A 24,493-nucleotide genomic window follows, 5' to 3' on the forward strand; every position below is an offset into this window, starting at 1 on the left:
TAACCTTACAAAAATCTTACTCATTTGTCCTTATGGACGGATTGCTTGCAGTGTTAGACTCTTGTGGGATGGGGATTTGGCTATGGGGGCCTTCATTATGAGCATTTGCACTTCCAGATTTAGGAGAATGGTCTTCCAACAGCTCCTCGCCTGCAGGACCGACAGAGGACATGTGTCCACCTGTCATGACCCCGCAGGATGAGTCCTACAACCAGTATAAGCTAGAACCCCCAATACCTAAGAACGTGGATGACTGGCTTACCCTGGGTATTTGGGCCTCAAGAAGATGAGCGGGTGGCTCTCTGCTGCCTCCTGGCTTACAAGAACAGTCTAAGATAGAGCAGTTGGTTCTCAACCTTGGGTCCCCAGGTGTTCATGAACTACAGCTTTCCCCAAGTCTCCCCCACCAGTTGTGTTGGTCATCCAAGAACACCTGGCGACCTAAGGTTGGGAACCACTAAGATAAAGGCAGAAGCGGCCAGTGGAGGTCCATGACGGCTGAGAAAGACCCCTCAGGAGAAAGGACCTCCTCAACCGTAGGGGGTTCTCCTTCAGAGAGAACTCTTTGGTGGCCAAATCGTATAGCCAGGTTCCTTCCCCAGAAGGAGAAGTGAATCCTAATGCCTGCCCGGATTCTGTGCTATGATTCTTGGGCCAATTGAGTACACCTCTACGTAGGACTCCCTCTTTTGACCCAGTTTTATTGGCTCGATGGTTGACTGTTCTTGGACTTTGCCTTTGGACCTACGGTCAGATTCTCTTTGCGTGGCCTTGGCATTTCCTTCTCCCCAAATTTAAATCTCACCTCTTGACCAGATTCGTGCATGCCAATCATAGATGCTGGGGTCTATTATGTTAGAAGTCAAAAGGTCAGCTCTGAAAAAGTAATTAACATGCTAATTTGTTTCAAAGGGTATTTCAGCAGGGAATGAGATGCACTTGACCATAAAAGACAAAGCCATAAACCTTTGTTTAGACCGGTTTCACAAAGTGGGGCTCAGGAATCAGTAGATCCACACATAAAACTTCATTCTTGAATGCCTTTGTTTGGTAATAGTTGGGGGGGGGGGAATCCCTGAACTGGTAGAATATATTTCTCAAATTAACCCTCCGAGTTCCTGTGCGTTGTCCACAAATTATCAAATACATTATAAAAATATGCTTTTGTGAAATTCTTTGCAAACTGCAGAGAGAGGCAATAGAGTTTTGTTGTGAATATATAAAGCCAGGGATCTGAAGACACTGCCGTTGTCAGGAAATGTGAAATATATATGGTGCTTGGGATTTATTACAGAACATTCTAATCAATATCCTAAGCGAGTGTAGGAATACATGCAGGAGGACGTTCTGTGTAAGCAGTTTCTCCTAGAGGCTTTGCCTATCTGAATTTTATATGCTCAGTCACAAACTTGCAGAACCTGAACTACATTTTTCATTTAGATCAAAGGTTTTGGCTCATGAAAAATGAGGTAGGATTTTGGGGTGTGTGCAGAAACACATTCTTACAAAAGTAAAATAGATGGCAATTACATTAAAATTGGGCATTGTTATAAATAAATGCCATAGTTATTTTCTTGCTCGGTCCCAAAGTTCAAAGCATCTTACTGAAGAATAAAAAATGAGTGGCAAAAATATTCTTCCTCGATTCAGAGACAGGGTCTGTTCAACGTGGGATGAGAAATATGTCACTCTCCAGCCTTGAAGGACTGCAGCTCCCATCATGCTGCACCACTGATTCTGCTGGCAGGACTGATGAGAAATGCATTCCAACATCTGGAAGGATATATACTGCCCACTTTATCCTAATACACAGGGATCCAGTGTGGTGCAGTGGATGGAGTGTTAGACTTGGACTCTGGAGACCAGGGTTTGAATCCCACCTTGGTCATGGAAAATCACTGGGGGATGTGGAACTGGTAAAACAATTCCTTCAATGCCATGAAAGCCTTACTAGGTTCGCTCTAAGCGGGTTCTGACATGACGGCACAGAACTAATCTAATCCATACAACATCCTGTGTCTAAAGGTGAACAACCAAATATTTCCAGGAGTTACATAAATAGCACATGAAGACAACAGTGTTATCCATTTCTTTACTTTTAAAAAAACAAAGTTTATAATGCAGTGGTTCCTAACCTTGGGTAATCCAGATGTTCTCGGACTGCAACTCCCAGAAATCCTGGCCAACAAAGCTAGTGGTGGAGGCTTCTGGGAGATTTAGTCCAACAAATATCTGGGAATCCAAGGCTGAGAACCACTATTGGGTTTCAGCATGGAAGCCTACGTTAAAATAAATGGGTCAATTTCTTTTTTAAAAGTTTTTTCATATCCTCCTTAGCCAGACTATCTGCAGCTTCTTAAGTCAGAGGAACCCCATTTTAAAGGTTCAGGGTTTTTTACAAAATTGACTTAAATCCATCATCTATGGTATGACTCTCATTCCGAGACAATTTGCAGTTTGGCAGAGCCTAAAAGAAAGACTGAAGATTGAGAGGGGAAAAAAGATAACTATCTCTTTGTTCTAATAAAATCCCATTTTTTCCGGAGCATTCTGAGATGCTGTCTACACATTTAGAAGCAGGGAATCTAAAATTACTAATTAGTTATTAAAGTCTTCAAAATGAAGATTCAGCTGATAATGCATTTCCAGGCAGGAGAAAGGTTTAGAGGGCAGAGGAGTGATTAAAATTTAAAGTGAAAACTTGCAAAATATAATTTACGACGAAATGCTATACACACTTAGTGAAGGAGTTAGTCTCATCGCAGGTCACAGAACTTACATCTGAGGAGACCGACACACAGAATCCCACCAGGTCTTTTAGAAATGCATTTAAATGTATGAGACCAAGTACGAGAACTTGAAGGGGAAACTATCTGCAAGAACCTTGGGGCTGATCTGCCAGGACAAGAACTTACGACCTAACATTCAGTGACCCTGATCAGCTTGTTAACAGACAGTAAAATAATTGCCGTCTGAGCCAGAAATTACTCTTGACAGAAGACCGCAAGCTGGTATTTCCATCCTATACACAAATTTACATCACACTGGAATTAATGTGACTTCTCAATAGACATGTTTAGATTTTTACTATTAAATATTCTTGACCAGGCATAAATTCGCATGGGGATAAACTACTCATTTCTAAGACAAATTGTTCCCATATTCAGTTAACATTAGACCCGTCATCCTAAAAATAACTTGGGAGCTATAAATTGTCCAAAACCTTCCTCGCTGCTGATGCATTACACTCTGGGATCTCTACCCCCCATTTCATCTCTTCGTACAAAACACGGCAGGCGTATTGCTTTGAGTCCACTACAGGTAAAGTGGGGGGCAGAAACAGAAACCCTGCTTTCAAACATCCCCAGCCACGTTGAAATCCTTTGTGCGCTGTGTATAAAAGTTCCAACCACTGGTTCCCAATGAGCTGAATGTGCTCCTCCACATCTCATCAGATTTTTAACATAGCTAGAGGTCCAAGGGTGTTGAGGACCAGGGTTCACCACCAGTACCACCGGAGACATGGCAGAACCCGCAGAGGACTTTGGAGCATAAGACACTTTCTGCGTGGTTTTGATATTAGGCACTCCCTTTCCTCTGAAGACATGACAGAGGTTTTAGCGTCTTCATCTCCTCCCCACCTCCCTAAGGAAAAGAGGCAAACCACCAAATGATTCTGTGAAACACAACTCCAAGTGGTCACAGATTTCAAACCAAAGTGCTTCTTTCAATAGCAGTATATTAAATGTTCCCGAGGCAATCTGAACATTGACAACAAAGTCATAAAACTTTTACTAGGTAATAAAGGAGAAGGATCAAGAAATCAGAACGGGTCTGTGGGCTTCAGGGGTACAAAGAAACTGATTTCATTATAAACAGTGTTAACATCTCCTTCACCTCACCAAGAGTTTACTGAAACTGCCCCTTCACCACCTACAAGATGCATGATTTATTTGTCTTTTTCTTTCTGTTCTTTTTCTTTCTTTTCTCGCTCTGCTTTGGCCTCTTCCTCTTCATGCTTCTTTATCAACTCCTCCACTTCTTTCTGCTTTAAAACTCTTATTACAGTCTTTCCATTCTCTCTTGTCAGAGTTGCGATCTCAACTGAAATGTGAAGAATGCATACATTCAATTTCTATCCCAAGTGCTAATTTAGAGAAAAAAGTGTGGGTCAAAAGAGAAAGGCATGCACTCTATACAAGTACGAAAGGGGCTGCCTTAAGTTTTTTTATTGCCAATGATTCAAAATACATTATCCAGTTTTAAAACAAACTGAACTCATGGCCTATCTGCGACTTCTCTCCAGTGCCAACAGAAAAGACAAACATAAGATGACTGAAGATTTTATTATGTCTGAAGCACATACTGGCCTCCCAGACTCTGGAACTCCATTTCATAGGAAGCTAAACCGGCTCAATCGTTACTGTCCTTCCAAAGCACAACGTTTCCCTTCCAGCAAGCTTTCCCTGAGTGACTGGCTGCCGAATGGGTTTTTTAAAAATAGATTGTTGTACCTTACTGCTTTGAAGGTGTTTTGGTGTTGCTTATGGCTGTTTGATTTTTGATATTGTATTCACTGATCCTTTTAGTATTGTAGACCCATGATTATCTTAAATACTGTCTTTTATTTTGTTATAAGTCAACTCGGGTCCTTTTAAAGTGGGTTAAAAGTAGTTTAAATAAATTAAATAAAACAAATATTAACATTTCCTATTTTTAATAATATCATAAGTGTCAATGCAGGCTAAAGATGTCATATTTAGATAGTGTCCAGTGATTGCATTGGAAAATGCCCACATTTGACCATATCAAAAAGAAATCTATGCACTGGGCCTTGGGCAACTTGGTCCTGAGGTTACTAACCTTCATCGTGGTTGTGAGGACCCTTCTACCTATTCAGGGATACTGATATTCATCATTTTTTAAAAAAATCAGCTTGCCATAATAACAACACAGAATTCTCAGCTCCACATATGTGCCACTCAAGTCAACCACAACATGGAAAAACTGCAATAGACAACTGACCTATTAATTTTCAAAACATTTTAATTAAACTAATCAGAAGGACCTGGCTGGATGCCATATTTATTAGGCTGAGACTGTACTTTTCCCAAAGGAAAAATAGAACATATTATGACGGGCTCTTAAGTGCTTACATAAAAAGGCAAGGCAAGGGCTCACCTTTCTCTGCAGAGAGTTTACTGACATCCATAGTTTTGTTCAGGACTTTGACAGCTAAAGCCAGGGCAGATTTCAAGGTCATTTCTCCCTCTTTGTAATCTTGCTTTAACATCGACACAGCTGCCTGAAAAAAAGAGCGTGGAACATGACACTGCGATTCTGATGTAGGTCTGTCCAAAGCAGCAGTGCTTATGAGCCGAAACTCAGCACACAGAAGTTCTTATGTACTTCCAACAAAAATATTATTTTCAACAGTATGGAAAAAGGATCAAAACTTACAGCACTATTGTTTCCAATGCAAGTGGCTTTCCATCCACCATAGTTTCCACTGGGATCACTTTGATACAGCTGGAATCCATAATGTTTATCCCAGCCAATGTACAGCAGTGAAACACCGAAAGGACGCTTTCCTGTTAAATACAAGGTTACGGGTGATTTAAATTAAGTAGTACAATTTGCCAAGAGTTCAGCTTTCAAACGGAAAAAGCCAAGTTGTTTGCAAAAGCCTTCCCTGTGAACCAGGATTTAATACGATGTTCTGCACTTCTGCTACTTAAGATAAGCTGGCAAGTAAATCCTCCACAATTTCTTTCCAAGATTTCAGAAGAACAAAAAGCGATCCTTTTTGGAACATACACTGCGTCTTCAAATTTTCTGTGGAGGAGTCAATGCTCAAAAGTGATTACTTGCACGACAATTTCTTGCAGAACTACCTATACAGTGTTCAAAGAGTGACTCTTCGCATTCACTCTAAAATACGTTTCCACTGGACAAGCACAACCAAATGCATTTCAGAAAATAGCCAAAATCGAAAGTCTTTTTCAAGCGCTTCAACAGATTTCTTAATTCATCAGCAGAACCTGAAAATAAGTTTGTTCTTGTCTTTTCTGTGCTGAAGAGAAGCACCAAGAGCATCAAAATAGATTTTGTTCTGCTGTCTGAACTGATTTATCTTCTTTGGATAAAAAAAATGGTCTGCCAGTGTGGAAAAAGCAAACCATTTGAACAAATCTTCATCAACCTGCCACCATCCCTTTTATAGAAGCGGATCTTATCAGTCGGCACACACTGTTTTAAAGTTACTTTTATTGGACAATTACCCCCAAATTGTGTGTAAGCTTGTTTGATATCGCACAAGGCTGTTACCAGCTGCTCACAAGGAATTGGTTCTTGATACTGCAACAAGTACCTAGAATAGAAAGAAAAACACAATACTTAAGAATGTTAATGATTCTGGTGCTCTGAATGATCATATTTTTAACAACCCTTAGAGACATGGAGCACAGCCTTCTACAACAGGCAGAATCTAAGGCAAAATTTTGCACATGGCGCAGATACTTTGTGGGATACGAAATATGCATGAAGGAATGCTCCATCAAGCTTTTGAGCCAGACGGCAATGACTTGCTTGAGCAGGAAATAAAGTATAGTAGAGCGGTGGTATCCACAGGGGATCGGTTCCAAGCACCACCACCTCTCCCCGCAGATGCTGGGAAACCATGGAAGAATTGACCACTCTACATTGCATGGTCTCTGGTTCCCTCTAATCAACAGTTCCAGTAAAGACATACTGGAAATACATATAAATAGGTGTTTTGTTTTTCAAAAAAGATTTAGTATTTTCAGCCAGCAGATAAGTGAATCAGCTGATTCTGATCCCTACTGGGGTTTTTTTTTCTCCTCAGGCCACAGGCACAGAAGGGTCCACTCATTCTTGTTTTAGGAACATGGAAAGCTGTCCAGTTACCTGTCCCCAGGTAACTGACTCTGACTGGTAGTGGCTCTCCAAGCTCTGCCTCGAGATGCTAGACTCTGGGATCGTATGCATTCAGAGCAGGATCTCTGAAACTCTCAAAGTCTTGCTTCTATCCATCGCTGATCAGGCTAATAATCAATTTCTTTGAATAATTAACACATACACTTTTGAAACAGGTAGGTTTAAAACCAGATTGGCAAACATTAAATTCATGCCAGGTTTGACATGACAGCAACATAGTCTAATATCAAAAGAATGAGCATTTCTACCAAGCAGTTATTTTTTTGGCGGATTTGGGTTTTCAGAGTCCTGGCTGGCTTTTCCCGAATCTGCCCCGCCAAACCCCCTCACATGGGTTCTCATACCTTTGTGCAATCAGCCGCAGCTCGTTTGTTAGCACGTTGGCGTCTGATGTGATGCCGGCCACACTGCAAGCCATGTCCCTGAAAGATACGAGACCTCAGTGTTGGATCACGACCCTCATACATTATGTTTCAAAGCAGAAGCCTCACTTTATAACACTGTCACATGTTTAGCTCCAAGCCTCAGTACCATCTTCACAACGCAACAGCTGGCGCCCCCTAATCATGTGTGTTGTGATATATAGGGTTGTATATGTTTTTCCCCCCAACAGCTGCCAGTAATCCCTCTGCAGATGGTTTTATCAGGAATTAGAATTAATTCATGAATTCTCATAATGAACCGCCTGGCTGAACTCCTGTAAACAATTAGACAACTGTTTTTCCCCTTCCAGGGTCACCTTTGATACAAATACAGTGGTGCCTCACATTACGACGTTAATTCGTTCCAGCGAAATTGCTGTAGAATGAAAACATCGTAATGTGACATTAAAAAGCCCACAGAAACGCATTAAAACCCGATTAATGCGTTCCTAGGGGCTTGAAACTCACCGTCCAGCGAAGATCCTCCATAGCGCGGCCATTTTCGCTGCCTGTGCAGCGAGGAATGCGTCCCAGAAAAGAGCGGGGAACCATGTTTTTTACCCGGCGGCCATTTTGAAACCGCCAATCAGCTGGCCGAAAATCATCGCTTTGCAAGAATCGGTTCCCGAAGCAGGGAACCAATCATCACAAAGTGAAATTCCCCCCTAGGAAACATCGTTTTGCGATGGCTCTTGCCATCGCAAAACCTTCAACGTAAAGCGATTTTGTCATAAAACGGAGCGCTCGTAATGCGAGGCACCACTGTACAGATCACAAATGTTTGTCAGAAGACCACACAATGCATCTGAAGGAATATCCAAAACCAGGGGAAGCTAATCTCTCAAAGGTGCAGGAGGAAAATGAACGGGCCGATCCAGGAAGTGGGTGGTTGCTCTTACCGGAGGATGCCCACCTCAGCTGGACATGGAAACAGTTTCTAGTATCGTGGCGGGCTGAAGGAAGGTTTCAGAAGATGTGCAGCAAACCACAGGAAAAAAAGTTTCCTGTGTTAAAAAAAAGATCTTGTACCAACACAAAAAGGAAGGCAGAAGACACAGGTTTGGATGGAAAATGGAAAGACCAAGAAAACAGAGTATTGTGCTGCTTTCTCGCAGGAAGAAAAAGGGTGATGCATCCAGGAAATTGTAAAACGAGACCGAGGAACACACAGGTCTCTGGACACAGCCTGCCTGCAAGTCCCAGGAACCAAATTCAGCACAGCCAGTGATAAGCAATTCAGAAACACAGGTAGTTTGGTCTATGTAAAGTAATGTCAACTTTGATCGGCTAAAACTTTCCAGTTTCACACAGAGGTCTTTTCTGGACTCAACAAGAGAGGCCGTCAATACGCAGCACCTCTTATTGTGTTATCCATTATTCCCCATCCAGGACCAGGGCTGGCCCTGCCTACTATCCGATATTAGACCACATGGGATTTTTTTCTAGGCAGACTTGCAGTCCAACATCATCTGGAGGATTAAACACCCACACAGAGTTCCCTATCCCTGACACTCAATAGAAAGGCAGAATGTCTGTCCAGGTGGGCATTCGGCAGCCCTCCCAAAGTGTATAGATTGCAATTCTCCTCATCAGCACAGCCAGTGGTGAAGGGATGAGGCAAGCCGCAGACCACAAATATTTGCACAGTCACAAGCTGCTTCTTGCTCTTAAACTTGTACAGCTCCCGATCTGAGCCCCCAGCTGTTCTACCTGCATTTCACTAAATGCTTTTCTTGCAGAACTGAAGGTGGAGATCAGACACCCGCTGTTCCGGCCGAACGGAACAAAACAACGTAACCTAAGGAGCAGCTTCCGTAACAACAACAGATATAAATAACTGGTGATGGAATCTAAGCAAAATTTGAAGGTATGCCAATTTAGTGATGCGGTAGTACATCTCCTGCTAGCCTCCAGGACCAAAGAAAGGAGCAGAAATTCCTCAGTTTGTGTTGATCTTACAAAGAATGACAAAACAGTCACAGAAGTGTGTTTGTATCCAGCAGTTAAACAGTTAAAGCAGGATTTTTTTTGAAAAAGCACAGTAGACAAACACCCACCAGGTCTGCAAAGATGAAACAGATTTCATCTGAAAAAGACAGAAAATATTCCTGTTCTACTGTGTTATCTTCAAGGAACAGCAAATTACTGAAAGTCCAATACCCACAAGAACAAAGCTGTCAAGATGTCACAGGTAGATTGTCAAAGAAGTAATAGGACACTTCCTACTGGAAGCCCAAATTACAATTTTCCTGTTTCTGAAATATAATGGATTCGACTGCATTGCATACCATCTAATAATAATAATCTTGGTTGGTTTTACATCTAGTCACTATGAAGAAGATACATCTGCATTGCATCTCGTAAGCAAGCAATGTAGGGAGCCTCTTCAATCTTACTTTCTGAAGATTTGTTCCAAGTCCGGTCAAAGACTCAGCACAAGAAGATGGCACTGTGTAGCAGACATAATTAAACGTCAAACCACCGCAAGAGTGTTTTAAGTACTATGGAGCAATATATAAGCCGCACACTTTGCTCTTTTTTCCTCTTTTTTTTTCTTTTTGGGAGCCACTAAAAAAAAACAGCCTGCAAAAGGGTCAATGAACTCTATCCAGCAACAAGGAGCGGTGATCACTGCACAAAAAAGACCAGCTAACAACACCCATCAATCACAGTGATAGATCATCTCTCCCTTATCACAACAATACACCCATAACAAAAAAAACACCCTGATCTTCATAATCACCCAATGTCCTGAAAAGGACAAAAAACTGGTCCCACAACTACAAATACTCAACTGTCCCACACACTGCACCAGAACACAAACAGAGTTCTAACTCCAGAGACTGGTGAAATGTTAGGAAGAAAAACCTCCAGAACACGGCCAAACAGCCTGAAAAACCTACAACAACACCTAGATCTACTCGAATCACTCGAATCTACGAAAAACACTTAGATCTACTTGAATCACTCGCGATAGCCAGGAAAGACGGCTGAGGGGCCTAATGCCATGGGAGGACCGGAAAGAAAGAACAAGATACCGGGCCTTCTTGGCAGTGGCCCCTCGACTCTGGAACAGTCTCTCGTCAGAGATCTGCCTGGTACCCTTGCTGGGTGTTTTTTTTTCTTTCCATTTTTAAGTATTTATTTAAGAACAGGAATGGAGAATACAAAAAGTATGTTCTCCTATCCCCCAAACCCTTTTTCCCTTTTCCCTTTGCTGGGTGTTTTTAAGAGCCAACTTAAGCCCTGGCTCTTTAGGCAGGCCTTCCCTCCTGTCAATACTTGATTTTTACTTTTCTATGTTAATTTCCGTCTATAGTTTTTCCATCTTGATTGATACTAATATTACTGATTTAAATTGTTGTTTTTAATGCTTTTATGATATTCCTATTGTAAGCCGCTCAGAGTAGTCGTGGTCTAAATGGGCGGGATAAAATTTAATAAAATAAATAAAATAAAATAAATACAACAACCATCGGATCCCAGCCGTGAAAGTCTTCAAGAATACAAAATATATTTTCCTTCCTTTCTTTCCCAAGGGGCCAAAGAAACTTGAAAGTTGCTGACAGATTAATGCTAGCACCCTTGAAAAGCCAGGCCTATGTAACTGGATGAGCATACATTACAACAGCACCCAACTTACTCGTTGAGCTTGTATATCTTCTCTGAGAAAAAGACTTCATCTAGAAGCTTGTGAATGTTGCGCCTTTCCGCTGCCAGGAGCACACCGTCATTTGCGAGAATCCCCAGGCACGTGCCTGCATGTCCAATGGCTTCCATAGCATATTCCACCTGATACAGGCGACCTGAGGGAGAAGATGGGTAGCGGAGGCAACAACTTAAAACCGAGGCCACAGAAGCATAGGGCTTTTAACACCAGCGTCCTGGAGTCAGGTGATAAAGAACAGAAACCTATCAATGCGATGTAGGTTAAACTGCGGGATAGTTCAGTGGCTTAGCTCTCTGGTTGCGGAACCAGACGTTGGTAGTTCAATTTCCATGCTGAGCCTTTCTGACAGGGGATGAACTCAATGAGCCATTAGGGTGCCTTCCAGCTCTTTCGTTTGGATATTATCACATTATTATAAAAAGAGTGGCCAGCGTAATGACCTCCAAGATGTTGCGGGGCTGTAACTTCCACCATCATTAGCTTATGGAAAGAAAAGGTAGGATTTGCAAGGCCCCTGTGGAGGACCCCAGGTTCCCCATTTCTGAGGTAGAGGAAATACCTCTATGGCAGGGGCTCCCAACTTTGGGTGACCAGGTATTCTTGGACTCAAACACTCCCAGAAGCCTTCACCACTAGCTGTGCTGGTCAGGATTTCTGGGAGTTGTAGTCCAAGAACATCTGGGGATCTAAGGTTGGAAACCACAGCTCTATCGCATAAAAGGCTACTCCTTTTACAAATAATACTAATGCAAAGTACACCCTAACACTTACTGTTAAGGTAATGGAAAGTATACCTCCTGGTATTCGCGGAGCTCCCTCGCTGGGCACTTTTAAGAATTTATTAAAGACCTGGATGTTTTGGCAGGCCTTCTCACCAGATTACTTTTGATTTTCTTTTCTCCTTTATTCTTTCTTTACTTTAATTGTTTTGTAATTTGTTGTTTTATCTTATTGTATTTTATCTTTGTTGTTGGCCGCCTAGAGTAGTCCACCGCGACTAGATAGGCGGGATATAAATAAAATAAAATAAAATAAAAAATAAATAAAATAAGTGATACTGACAACACAATCCTATACACTTGTACTTGGAAGCAATTCCCGATTTCAAGAGGATTTCAGCCTCATATCAATAGCATCAGATGCTTTTAGCAGGTAGCAGGATATGGATGGATGTTATTATTTCTTTCAGCCAGCTGCTCACTGTGGGACGCTAAAGCTAAAATAGTAAACACACATGCCAAACGCCTATGTACAAGATTGTGCTGTAAATCTGTCAGTCCGTTCGGCTTGTACAGTCAATCTATGGGAGTAGTTGGGCATCCTTTAAAGACAGTAATAAAATCATCATCCTAGAACTGCAGAGCTAAAGTCCAGACCCTGTCAAGGAGACACGGGGGGGGGGGGGGGAACCGAACCCCCAACGCCTGGCTGCGCAGCTAGAGAACTAAGCCACAAGAGGCTGAACCAGTAAACATTCATCGTGGGAGTCTTATGACTGAAATAGGTAAAGGAAAGACGTACAAAATTGGGCTACAAATCTGTCCATTCTGTGACTAGTGGTGCCTCTTTCAAAGATGGCTGTGGTTATTTCTGTTACAATGACAACAGTGTTTAAGAGAGTATGCTCTGGGCCAGGAAGTCTTGGAATCAAATCCTACCCCAGCTGTAAAATGATTAGCTCTATGTTGCATATAACGGTACATCTCAGTTCAAGAGTGCATGAATGAACAGGACTGAGTCTTTTCCATGCAAGCACCACCTTGCCTTTCTATATGGCCCCCAGTAGGGAACAGCCTGTGTTAACTACAGCTTCTATTTATATCTGTAAAGCACACATCATACTTAGTTTAAACTATGGTTTTCTGAAAGCCAGGAACATAAATCACAGTTAGAATCTGGTTTCCTTAAACCATCAACAGTTCGGGTCAGTCTCTACTGGACTCTTGATTTCTGTTTTGGCAGTTAAACTTTGGCTACTGCCAAGCGGCCCGGGGGGGGGGGATCATCTGGTGAATGACACTCTCACGCTAATGAAATAAAAGCAAAAGTAATCTCTGAATAACAGTAACAGTAGAAATAAGGGCAGTTTTGGCTCCTCACCAGAAAAACACTGGAGCCAGTCTTGGTTTACATAATCATATAAACTATGCAATTAATTTGAGGTTCAACAAGAGCGAATGCAAATTAACCATTTCCACTGAGACACCAATGAAAATCAATAGTGAATTATCAATGTTTTTTTTCTATGTTTTTTTCTGTTTTTTGGCATGCAGTTACCTTCTGGAGAAAAGATTGTAGTTCGGGAATCATATCTTCGAGACTGCAAACAATAATTTTTTTTAAAAAAAAGTAAAAACACAACCAAATGACGATATGTAACAGCCAAAATGCATTTGAGTAAATACAATTCTTGCCTGAACTGAACGGGTCTGAAAATTTTGCTTATACAGTATGCAGACTTTTTTCCAATCAATCAATCAATATGGTGCCCCTGGCCATCCAGAGTCCCATGAATTCAACACTTTGGGCATCAAAGTGATCAGCTTCCCCCACAAACACAATATCCCTAATTCAGCCCTTAGATCAGGGGGTCGTACGGACCCTTAAGCCTCCTTATACACAGTACTATATGGAAAGGATTGTCAGTGCTATGAAAGAGAAACCTGATAGAACTATTCTGTAATTATGTGTGTTAATCAACTTTGTAACTATGCTTCGTAATTACATTTTTCAGGGCATAAGAGGTATATTTGGATTTTGAACAACACAGGGGTCCGGTGCCCCTCACCTTGCAGCTAGAGGGAAGATCTTCTGATTCAGCGTGGCAACCTGAACTGTTGCCTCCTGTATTCTAGGTGCATGGAATAGCTATGAAAGAGCCACTATAATAAACTGATTTCTGGACACACGAAATGCTTGGAGAGATTTAATTCTGCAGATCTGGGCACCGATTAGCTTTGTTCTGTACATCTCTACACCTATGTCACACTTCTTATTTTCTTCATTCCATTGACCATCTATACTCAGACTGGAATTAGGGCAGAAACTCACCATGGTGCTTCCTGGCTGTACTAGGCTGTAAAAGAAAACACAAAGGCATTAGAAGGCTTTAATCCTGAAGCATCATTTCCCTGGAAGACGGACAGCGTCTCTTCTTCTAACTGGCTTTTTTGCATCACATTTAATCCCACAGAAATATAGCCGCTGATGCTTCCCCCACTCCTTTTTTGAAATTAAGAAATACAGGAGGACCTCCATATCTGCAAGATCAGTATCCACGGATTCACTTATCCACTTTCTGAAAATATTACAAATATTAAAAGAAAAATCCCCAAAATTTCTGAATAAAGTTCCCAGAGCTGGCCAACAGAGGGATCCAGAGACAGAGGAGTCTCTGCTACACAGTGGCGCCCTGCTTGAGGATTATCCCGCTTGACGACAAAACCACTTAACGATGAGTTTTTTGCGATCACTATAGCAATCACAAAACAATGATTCCAATGGGGTTTTTTGCTTTACAACGATCGATTCCCTGCAAAATAGGTCTTATATTAACTTTTGCTCCAAAAAATGCATTAGTGCTTATTTTCAGATGATTTTTTTTCATGCACAACCATCTATATTTATGCAAATACAGGCATGTCATCTTCTACTTGCTGCACAATGGTGGAGAACAGGGGTTCACTTAATTGGGGCTTATTTTTGGGGTAGGGCTTATATGACGAGCATCCTGAAAATATGTTACTATCTATTATCTACACTGAGGGAAACAGTTAAATGAACCAAGAAATCTAGAAATCTACCCGGATATAAAAATCTACATTAGGTGGCAATCTTATACACAACATCGAGGAAGCACAAATGAAATCAATTTAACATCATTACCATAACCTTTTATTGTTGCCAATTCTTTTCATTTCAATCTCATTCCCACTGTTTATAATGATTTTCTTTTCATCGTACCTAGCAGAATGTCTCAAATTGGGCTTCCGACAAAGCGGACTCTAGTTCACAGACATTTATGCCACGATAGACTGGTTACTCTTTAATATTCTGCAAAAGTGGCTGTTGTGTTACACTTTGCAGATTTTATTTAGATACCTATCTACTCCCACAATAAACACACACGCGGATAGACGTAAAAACGGTATCATGGTTTTGCGGGTGACAAAACTGTAAATAGTTTCGGAGAGGTATTTCAATCTAATTCCCAGCAAGCATAACTAATGGCAAAAGAAAACAGAAGTTGCCGTCCAACATCCCATCCAAACAGTTGCATTTTGCCTACATTATACAGCAGTGATTCCCAACCTTGGGTAACCCAAAATAATCAGGACCAGGCTGCATGGCCTTCAAAATAATACAAATGTACAAGCAGGAGATACCTTTAGTAGACCATTAAAAAAATGGGAGGGAGGAGAGAAGAGAAGCAATATGTTTTTTGGACTGCAACTCCCAGAAGCCTTCACCCAGAGCTGGGCTGGCCAGGAGTTCTGGGAGTTGTAGTCCAAAAACATATTGCTTCCCCCCCCTTTTTTTAAATGGTAGTGAAGTTACTTTTAAAAACCAACTCTCCTTCCCCCACCCCCACCCCACGTCCTCCAGCCAGCCAGCCAGCTAGGCCTCTGGGGATTGTGGGTGCTGTAGTCCTTTCCAAGAAAGATTCCCAAACCCCTTTGACCTGCTGTCCTGTCGTCCCCCCACACGGGCCATGGAGGGCCAGACGTGACGGAGGGGGCAATAAATAAACGCCTGCCTGCCTGCCTGCCCTCCCAGTCGTGGCATCCCCACGTTACAGGGAAGGCTGTGCTTGTGGAACTCCACGTTACGGGGAAGGCTGTACCTGGGGAACTCCCGGCTGACCAAGAGCCGCCCAGGAGGCATGCAAGAGGGCGACGATGGGGGCCAAGGGGGGGGTCCTCGGGGCCACTTTCCAAGGCCAGCCCCAGGAAGGAGAACGAGGCTCCCGGTTTTCCGGGCCCCGCCGGCTTCTCAGGCAAACCGTGCAAAGTCATCATCCTCCACCCCGGGGAGGAAAGCACGAGGCGGAGCAGCCCGGAGAAAGCGAAACGGAAGGGCCGGGGCCAGTCGGGTGCTAGCAGCCCCGTTGCCATGCCGGCCCCGCCTCGAGAGCCGCCCCCCCCCCAAAAAAAAACCCGCCAACCCCGAACCCTCCACTTTGGAAACAAACACCGGCCCCAACTCACCGCCCGCAAAGGCTCTCTCTCCCCGCCGGTGTCCAAAATGGCCGCCGCGCGCCTGCGCACTCTCTCTCCACTCAGGGTCGGGCAGCGATCTTCAGGACTAGAGCGGTCGTGGCTTGGGAGCCGGATTTCCGAGAGGCGAGGGCCGCCATGCTTGTTGTGGGCAAACGAGGCTCTGAATGGCCCCATGCCATGATAGGGCAAGGAAGATCAATTGAAGGATTGGGGGGGGCACGCATACTTCCCGCCCTCCTGAGGCTGGAAACAGGCGGACGCGTTTTAAGGAACTGGAATTGCGTTACATCTACTCCTTTGTTCTGATCTAAGAAGCTATTTCCACAGGCCTCCACAACAACCCTGCGTTGTAGACCATTGCTTTCTATTCAACACAGGCAACAGCCGAGTGGCTAGCTGTATTTTGAGATCTAGATAAATAAAACGACCACAGATACCGCCAAATTACTTGTTTCACAGGGAAAATGCAAAGGCACGTGCAGGCCTTTACGCCCAAATTTTAATCTTGTGAGGCTTGAGCCTGGGCTCATCATTCACGAACTTATAGAGGAAAATGAAGCTGCATTTGCTACTCTATGAACTTCTTGGACCAAACGGTGCATAAAGAAAATAAGACATCTTCATCAAATAAATTCCAAATTCTAGGTACCTGCAACAAAATATTGCAGCGTGGAGTGATTCTCTGCAAGCTGTTGCTCTCTCCACCCACCAGCATTTTATACCCTTTGGGTAAGGGTGTCCCCTCGTTATATCCATTTGGCATTATTCACCATCAGGGTCCCTCAGAGATGTTTTGTACTCATGCAAACTCTGCAATTCCTGCTTTTTCTGCATAGATGAGGAATAATTTCCAGAGGTTCAGGGGCAAGAACAGCTCACCCCCAGCCTGACTAGGGAGGCTTGCCCATTCCTCCCGCAAATTTCTTTAAAAGTCCTCTTTATATCCAGAAGATATGGATTGACAATCCTGCCCTGTGTTCTCACTCCTCTTAATTTGAGGGGGGGGGCTGTTTTCCAAATTGCTAGTTTTTCCTGTTTTGAAAACAGGACTTCCAAGACAAACTGGAAGGAGGCAGAAAGTTAGTTTGGAAAAGTTATTTTGTTGGATTACAACGCCCGAAAGCCTGAGTGGCTATGCTGGCACCTGGGGGGGTGGGTTTCTGGGCATGATAGTTTTACAAGTAGAACAAAAATGAAAACGAAGGCATCACCTTGAAGATTTCCACATATATTTCAGTGTGCTTTGTTGTGGATTACAATTCTCTTCCGCAGGAATTTGTCTGGCAAACGTAGCAGTACTTCCTGCTGCTTCTATTCTGTATTTTTGTAGTATGAGCGGAACAAGATGAACGGGGTGGCCTCTCTGAAAACAGTTTCACAAAGCATCTTATCCAAATTCTTCAAACGGAAAGGATAAGCTATTTACCTTTTCCCTCTCATTGCAAGGCTTAAAACAGATGAGTGCCCTTAGAGGGTGGGCCCCAGCGGCTTTAGGAGAGGCTGCAACTTAACCTCCCTATATTGGGAAGGTAAGGAGATTTTAGGTTGCACACCCAACCCATTCATTGAGTTGCATACACACCCACCAATGGGTGCACATTTCCTCATCATGGATCTTCATATATATTTACAGAGTCCTATTGGAAACCGTCGTCATCATCTTAGAACTGCAACGCTGGACATCCAGCCAGACCTGAGGACTGCAGCCATGTCAACCAAGACCGATGGAGATTGTTTCAGGTACTATACTTTTTGGCTGTTTCGAACCAAATCTTCTCGACAGCCTCTTGGCCCATCTCAAAGAGGATCATCAGCTGTTTCCACCCTGTCTTGGCTGTGATCATCAAGTACTCTTTATTCTCAGGATGCAGGAGACTGGTGTGGGCCGCCATCACCAGAGACTGAGTAAACCTTCCGCACACCAGGAGGAAAAGAGCACCTCGTTCTTCAGGGGTCAATGGGATGACGCTTTCAAATCCTGCCAGGACATGGCCACCCACACTGAGAGGGTCCCGGCTTTCTATCATCATATACATGATGGCGATGGCCACTTCAAAGACATAGTACCCATAACTCATGTCACTAAAGTCCAAAATGCCAGACACTTTAAATTGAGGACCATCAGGGGAAGCAGAATCCTTATCGACGAGAATATTGTGGTCGTTGAGATCTCCATGATTGATAGCTAGATGGAGAACAAAGAGAAACAGGGTTAAATGAGACCAGTAGACCTACAACAAAATGTTGCAGTGTCAGCTGCTTCTATGCCGTGTCCCAGCCATTTAGTTCTAGCCTCACTCCCCAAGTGTGGAAAAGTTAATTTTTAGGACGACCGCCCCAAGAATCTCCTAGCCAGCATGCACGCCAGCAGTCCATGATGTTAAGAACCTTCTGAACTAGCTTTTTATGAATGTTTACCTGGGATATTAAGTTGTGTCACTGTTTATTTTAAAGTTGAGTTTGCTTGTTGCAGGGGACCCATTATTTGTTTCTATATACTGTACATTGTATGTTTCTATTGTACTGGGTATCATTTGACTGAATTAGTGATCTAAACTGCCTAGAAAGTGCTATTGCACCATGGGGAAGTATACAGACTAAATAAATAAACAACACACAGCAAAACAAACAAGCCAAATTCTGGATATCGTAATACATTATTTTAAAAAACAAGCCACTTACACGGCCGGAATAATTTCAGCTTTGGCGCTATTTTCGCCATGAACTGCTCGATAATTTCCTTCACAACCTCCAACTGGCTGCCTGGTCCCAGAGTATGAATGAATGGCTTCAAGAGAGGAAGGTTTGAGAGATTCCAAATGAAGTCACCCCGATGTAGACTGTTTATCAGGGGATGCTCGAATTTCTTTGGTAGAAAAACATATACATCTAGTTTATTTTTTTTCTTGCCTTCTTTTCTGCAGCAGCCCACATATAAACATCATTAATAATAATCATGTGTTGTCAAGTCGATTCTGACTTCTTATGGCCCTTTTCGGGGGTTTTCAGGTACAGAAGACTCAAGAAGTGGTTGTCCATTCCTTTCGTCTGGGGGATCCCTGGGACTATTGCGCAGCTGGCCCAAGGCCACCTAGGCTGGCTCTTCTTCTTGAGAGGCACAGTGGTGGAATCGAATTCCCAACCTCCAGAGACCTAAGCCTCTCCCGGAAGCCTGAGAAAGACACTTGTGTGAAATCCTGGAAAGCTGTTGCCAGTCAAGGTAGCTGAGGAGGGGCAACGTCCAGTGGTCTGGAGTCTAACACTGCCCTTCGCTCTGGACCTTGGAGATCCCCAACCATGACCCTCAAAGTATAGAAAAATTTTCTTACAAATGGTCTTTAAAAAAAAAAAAAATCTTAAACTGGAAAAGGCCTCTTACGCCCTCTAGAGGGGAAAAAATTATCTGGAAAAAGAAGAGCCAGGCTGGTGGGGGGCTCTCCAAAGATGGACCGGTTTTCTTCCCCGTCTCCCCTTAGAAAGCACAAAGGAACTTTTTTGAGACTTTTTTTTAAAAAATGCAGAATTTGGGAGTGGATTATATAATATGGGACATGATGAGCACAAGCCGCATCTGGTCGAAATCTGCATCCTCTGTGGCTGTTTATAGAGTGGCCAAACTTTCCACAGCATGGACGTGTCCCTACACCCGCAGCCTTACCATCAAAAAGTAGATGGAGAAAATGCATCAAGGGAAGGAGAAGCGGAAGAAAAATGGAGGCAAAGGGGGGGGCAGGGGGAGAAAAAAGAATCACACAGTATTATTTCATTTATATATATTTCAGCCTTATCACAGAAAGCCAACAGTGGGAAGCCTTGGCCTTTCAAAGGTTTTAGACAACAACTCCCATTATCCCTTGCCACCAGCCTGAGGAGGCTGACGGCCATTGTAGGCCAAAACATCCAAAGCACGGCTGGAATTTAGAAAGGTCATAAGACTCCTTCACCCTCTAAGCAACAATGAAATCCCCTACACGCTCACCTCTGTAAATGTTTTATCCAGCCTGGCAGCCAGTTGTCCGATCTCATACAGAAGGCGAGGGCTGACGGGTACCGTCGCCACTGTTTGGCCCGGCAGGTAGCTCAGGAGCCTGACCATGTAGGCTTTGGTGCCAGAGGGCGTCTCTGAGAAGCAAAGAGAGAGCCTTAAAGCCAGAAAGGAAACTAGGAGCGGCTCAGACAAACAGAAGATGAAAAGGCTTTTCAGTTAAGATCATTCTTCCATGGGGAAAAAACAGCTTTCGCACATACAGTAGGATCCCCTGTATCCACAGGGGATTGGTTCAAAGTCCCCACGCGGATGCTGAAACGCGCAGATATAGTGACCACTATTCTAATAGTGAACGCTACACAATGCGTCATCTCTGGCTCCTTCTAGTGGTCTGCTCTGGTAATGTCATGTTTAGAAACATGTATTTCTAGGATTTTTCTTTTAATATTTTCAGACCGTGGAAAAACAAATCCGTGGATACTAATTCTGTGGATAAGGGGTCCATACAGTATTGACTGATCTTGAGAAAGTTCCTTTTTTGGAGACTACAGACAGCATGGCCGATGGATGACCATTCACAGAAGCCTTCTGCCAAGATGGAGTATTCTAGCAGAATCCCCCCACCCCAACGTCTGGGTATCATCAGTACTGATTCATCACATGGACCACAACCTCCAGAAGTCCCATCCAGGATAAGCAAGATCAAAGGGTTATGGGATTTGTAGTCCATCGCATCTGGAAGTCTAACCGACCACCCTTGGTTGGTTACAACATGTGGGTGCCAAAATTCCCTCCCTCTTGCTGTAGGCCTATAGCAAACCCATTCTTTATGGGGAACGATGTAGCCAAAACCGAACCACACCGCAACAGAGGGAAGGGTCAATAGGATGATGGGAAACCTGCAAGAACAGTGTGTGCGTGTTTTACATAACATGGATCTTATAAGAAACTGCTAGCTACAGATGTATTCACAAATGTATTCCAACTTTCTTACCTACTGATTCCAGAAACATGAGGGCACCTTCTTTCGTGAAATGAGGGGTAGGCACAGGAAACCCCTCTTTGTTCAGAAACATCATTATCTGTGTCTGCACTTCAATGAGTTCAGGATTCCGGCTGTCTTCGCAGTTGATGATTTTCAGGACGTACTCCTCAGCGTTTTCTCCTTTCCCTTCCGACTCAGACACACGGACATGGAAATTCTGATCATCATAGCTGGGGAGAGGCTTGAGTTTGGAGACTTTCAACCCAAAGACCCTTTCAACTAATTCTGCAGCTTGTTCCTGACTGAACGCCGGCTTCTTCAGGCTGCAAAACTGCGCGCCACTCCCGGAGGCCATTGCAAACCTAGAGAGGAACACGGAGGATTTTTAAAACATATACAGAACAAAAAGAATAGAAGAACAGAAATGCACAGGTAAATGATTCTGAATGCAGGGTTTTACATCAGAGGAGCAGAGTTGTGACGGAAACAGACCGTAGATCGTAAATATTAAGTCAGCAGCAGAATTTCAATGGCAGATCTGCATAATCTGCTTCAGAAATAAATCAGTCTTTATTTCTAAAGATAAAATGCATTGACAGCACACTTTGGGTCCTTTTAAGGAGAAAAGTGGGTTAAAAATGTTTTAAACCAAATAAATAAAATACCACCAAGATTTAAAAACAGTGAAAAAAAGTGCTGTCAAACTGAACGCTTACCCGATAAAATGAAGTCATGCAAATAGTTGTGGGTTCCCCAAAACACTTTTAAGTTGTAGAATTTTCTCCCGGGTCCTATTCTCATCCACGGGCATGTTTTATGGCAACAGATTCCCTTTTGCTGGAAGGTGGGGAAATCACAAATAACCTTGGAACTCTGCTAAGCAGGTTCAAAGTCTAACCTTTCTACATTTCTTTAGAAGAAGAAGAAAATAAACAGACCAAGCGGAAAAAAGAGAGAGAGAAAGGAAAGAAATTAAAGAGGCTAAGCACACCATCTAGTTTTCTAGGTGTTGTGCTATAAAACGACAACGCCCAGTGATTATTGGATGATGTTTCTAGGTGCTGTAGCAAGACCCCATCTCAGGACATCCCCCCCCCTCCAGCCTTGGCTGCTAGTCGTTTAGAAATAAGATCTTTAGAAAAAGTCAGGTGAGAAATAGGATCTTACCTGGGCAAGGAATCTCAGCTGTGCGTGTGCCACCGTTTTTAGTACTTCAGCTCCTACAGATCACGCCTGCTTGCGCCCATTCCAGCATCTCACAGGATTCTTCTCTGCAAATGAGCAAACTTTTGTCAAGTCTTGCAACAAGGCAAAAAGGAGCAAAAAGGACATGTTTATTGAGACCGCTTGGTCTGGGTCTGTTGTGAGCACAATTGCAGCAGAGCAGGGCTGGGGTGACCGAAGGGAGAGGGGAGCGGTTGCAATGGCCAAGTTAATAGAAAAGATTAAAGGGCGGAGGGCCTAAAAGCCCCCCATCGCTGCGCAAGGAAGGACCAAGCATTTCTCCCAGGGAAAGGTAGGGACTCTCAGCTCCTTCCTATCAGAGGAGGCGAGACAAATCCGCTTCCCCCTCCCCCGAGGAAGCTTGTACGGAAGCTTCCGATTGGTCGCGAGGTCCCGTTGCCCTTTCCAAACAGCTGGCCATGTATATTCGCTATTTTTCTCCGCAGGCATTTCGGCTGATAAGACCGCAAGGGGGGCTCCGGGCGCTCCCCCCAAAAGCAGATGCAATTCGGATTGGAGTTGCATCTGCAACTCCAGAGGAACAGCTGCCAAAGCAGATGCAGTTTGGATTTGAGCTGCATCTGCAAATCCAGATGCAATTCGGATTTGAGCTGCATTTGCAAGTCCGGTGTAGCTTTGCTTCAAGGACAGAAGGCACCGTCCTCTGGCTGGGTGGATTGATTTGATTCTTCCTTCCCACCAAGTTTTATACCATCGTCGCTTACCAAAAAAAAGAGGCTTCTGTAAGAATTTGGAAGCTTCACCCGGATTTTCGTGACCCAATAAAAGTGTTGCCCGACCCAGCCTTTTAACCTTTTGATCTTAATTTTCTTTATGTCTGGTTCCCAGCTGTTGAAGAAGTATAAACCAAACGGGGGCAGGGAAAATATTGGGAAAGGTGGGAAAGCAGCAGGAAAAGAGGAAAGCCAAATGCAAGGCAGACTGACTCCCTAAAGGAAACCACAGGATTGAGTTTGCAAGAGCCGAGCGGGGCTGTTGAGGGGCAGAGCATTCTGGAGTTTGCTCGTTTCTAAGTCATAAATGACAGCACCTAACAAGAATCAAGAAGATTTCAATAGCTGTCAGCTGGGTCAGTGGTTTAGGTATGGTTGGGAGTTCGATTCCCCACTGGGCCTCCTGGACAGGGGCTGGATTAAATGACCCATAGGTTCATTTCCAGCTCTGCAGTTATTTATTTATTTATTTATTTATTTATTTATTTATTTATAATTCTGAGATGATGATGAAAATGAGCAACCCCATCTTCCTCGATGTTAGTGCTGAGGTCCCCCCCCCCCCCCCAAATGTAGTGTTCTGTTGAACTGGAAACCTGGCATGCCACTCCATACCATTATAGTTCAATATATTGGTATTGGTCCTTGATGGTATTAAAGGCTTGACCTGACACCACTTTCTGTGGAAGAGATTTGTAAATGTTGGCACCTTCTTTCTAAAATAATTTGATTAAATGAAAGGTGAATTGCACGAATCAAACCATTTCCAAAAAAAAAGCGGGCAACAGAGCCTTAGCAAATATATTTACGACAGAAAGGCTGCAAGAATGTAAGCAAACATCACAAGTTTTCCAATAGATTAATATAGGAAGGGGGAACAACATCTGGCTGAACAGTATTAAGATTGTTGTATGAAAAGAAGTCCAGATAGTTTAAAAATGTCTATTCATTTTTACAGACTCCCTGAATTAAATTATTCCTCCAGTACAACTATGTTCCAAACACTCTTTCTCCATAGAGAGATTAGACAGAAGGGGCCAATCTGGGTGTCTTCAAGGTAATACTCTTTAATACTGCTTCCAGATGTTCAAAAGGCTTTGCGTGCCTTCTTATGCAACTCTTAAGAAGGAGCTGACACTTTGCCGACTTCTGGTTTTATATAAATTAGTATGATTACTCCCCATTCTGCAGGTAGGGGACTGAAGCTGGAACAGAATGGCTTCCCTCCTAATGAATTTAGGGCAGAGGTCCAAAGTGACTGAAATGTTTTCGCCAGCTTCTCCTTCGAACAGAA

The 24,493-nt window shown here is 43.3% G+C and overlaps 2 protein-coding genes across 4 annotated transcripts; both read right to left on the reverse strand.

Annotated features, from left to right (window-relative positions):
• Positions 1-3,762: 3,762 nt before the first annotated feature.
• On the reverse strand, positions 3,763-16,370 carry PSMA4 (proteasome 20S subunit alpha 4). Of its 2 annotated transcripts, none has more exons than XM_020808069.3 (9): positions 16,257-16,370; positions 14,101-14,125; positions 13,327-13,369; positions 11,023-11,185; positions 7,302-7,379; positions 6,282-6,370; positions 5,461-5,591; positions 5,182-5,305; positions 3,763-4,104 (listed from the first exon to the last, which is right to left on the reverse strand). In XM_020808069.3, the coding sequence occupies exons 2-9, from the start codon at positions 14,101-14,103 to the stop codon at positions 3,950-3,952; spliced, it is 786 nt and encodes a 261-aa protein (XP_020663728.1). In that variant the 5' UTR covers positions 14,104-14,125; positions 16,257-16,370; the 3' UTR covers positions 3,763-3,949. The 2 variants fall into 2 exon arrangements, with proteins under 2 accessions (XP_020663728.1, XP_072838419.1); XM_072982318.2 differs by lacking the exon at positions 16,257-16,370 and adding an exon at positions 15,893-15,948.
• Positions 16,371-17,480: 1,110 nt separating this feature from the next.
• On the reverse strand, positions 17,481-23,059 carry HYKK (hydroxylysine kinase). 2 transcript variants are annotated; one of them, XM_072982314.2, is made up of 6 exons: positions 22,409-22,803; positions 21,958-22,078; positions 21,251-21,603; positions 20,248-20,390; positions 18,951-19,134; positions 17,481-18,453 (listed from the first exon to the last, which is right to left on the reverse strand). In XM_072982314.2, the coding sequence occupies exons 3-6, from the start codon at positions 21,594-21,596 to the stop codon at positions 18,005-18,007; spliced, it is 1,122 nt and encodes a 373-aa protein (XP_072838415.2). In that variant the 5' UTR covers positions 21,597-21,603; positions 21,958-22,078; positions 22,409-22,803; the 3' UTR covers positions 17,481-18,004. The 2 variants fall into 2 exon arrangements, with proteins under 2 accessions (XP_072838415.2, XP_072838416.2); XM_072982315.2 differs by lacking the exon at positions 21,958-22,078 and having other exon boundaries at positions 22,409-23,059.
• Between the last annotated feature and the right edge of the window lie 1,434 nt (positions 23,060-24,493).

The sequence above is a fragment of the Pogona vitticeps genome, chromosome 12 (genome assembly GCF_051106095.1).
Source record: "Pogona vitticeps strain Pit_001003342236 chromosome 12, PviZW2.1, whole genome shotgun sequence".
NCBI classification, from domain to species: domain Eukaryota; kingdom Metazoa; phylum Chordata; class Lepidosauria; order Squamata; family Agamidae; genus Pogona; species Pogona vitticeps.

What these genes read in the sequence shown, in the direction of transcription:
- PSMA4 (XM_072982318.2), bottom strand. Translation starts at nt 15,933, where the DNA reads ATGCCTCCTGGGCGGCTCTTGGTCAGCCGGGAGTTCCCCAG. An exon ending in GTCAGCCGGGAGTTCCCCAG is followed by an intron (nt 14,126 to 15,892) that starts GTACAGCCTTCC and finishes TTTCTTTTACAG; the next exon opens with CCTAGTACAGCCAGGAAGCA. An exon ending in TACAGCCAGGAAGCACCATG is followed by an intron (nt 13,370 to 14,100) that starts GTGAGTTTCTGC and finishes TATTGTTTGCAG; the next exon opens with TCTCGAAGATATGATTCCCG.
- HYKK (XM_072982315.2), bottom strand. Translation starts at nt 21,596, where the DNA reads ATGGCCTCCGGGAGTGGCGCGCAGTTTTGCAGCCTGAAGAAGCCGGCG. An exon ending in CATGTTTCTGGAATCAGTAG is followed by an intron (nt 20,391 to 21,250) that starts GTAAGAAAGTTG and finishes TTTGCTTCTCAG; the next exon opens with AGACGCCCTCTGGCACCAAA. An exon ending in GCTGAAATTATTCCGGCCGT is followed by an intron (nt 18,454 to 18,950) that starts GTAAGTGGCTTG and finishes TTCTCCATCTAG; the next exon opens with CTATCAATCATGGAGATCTC.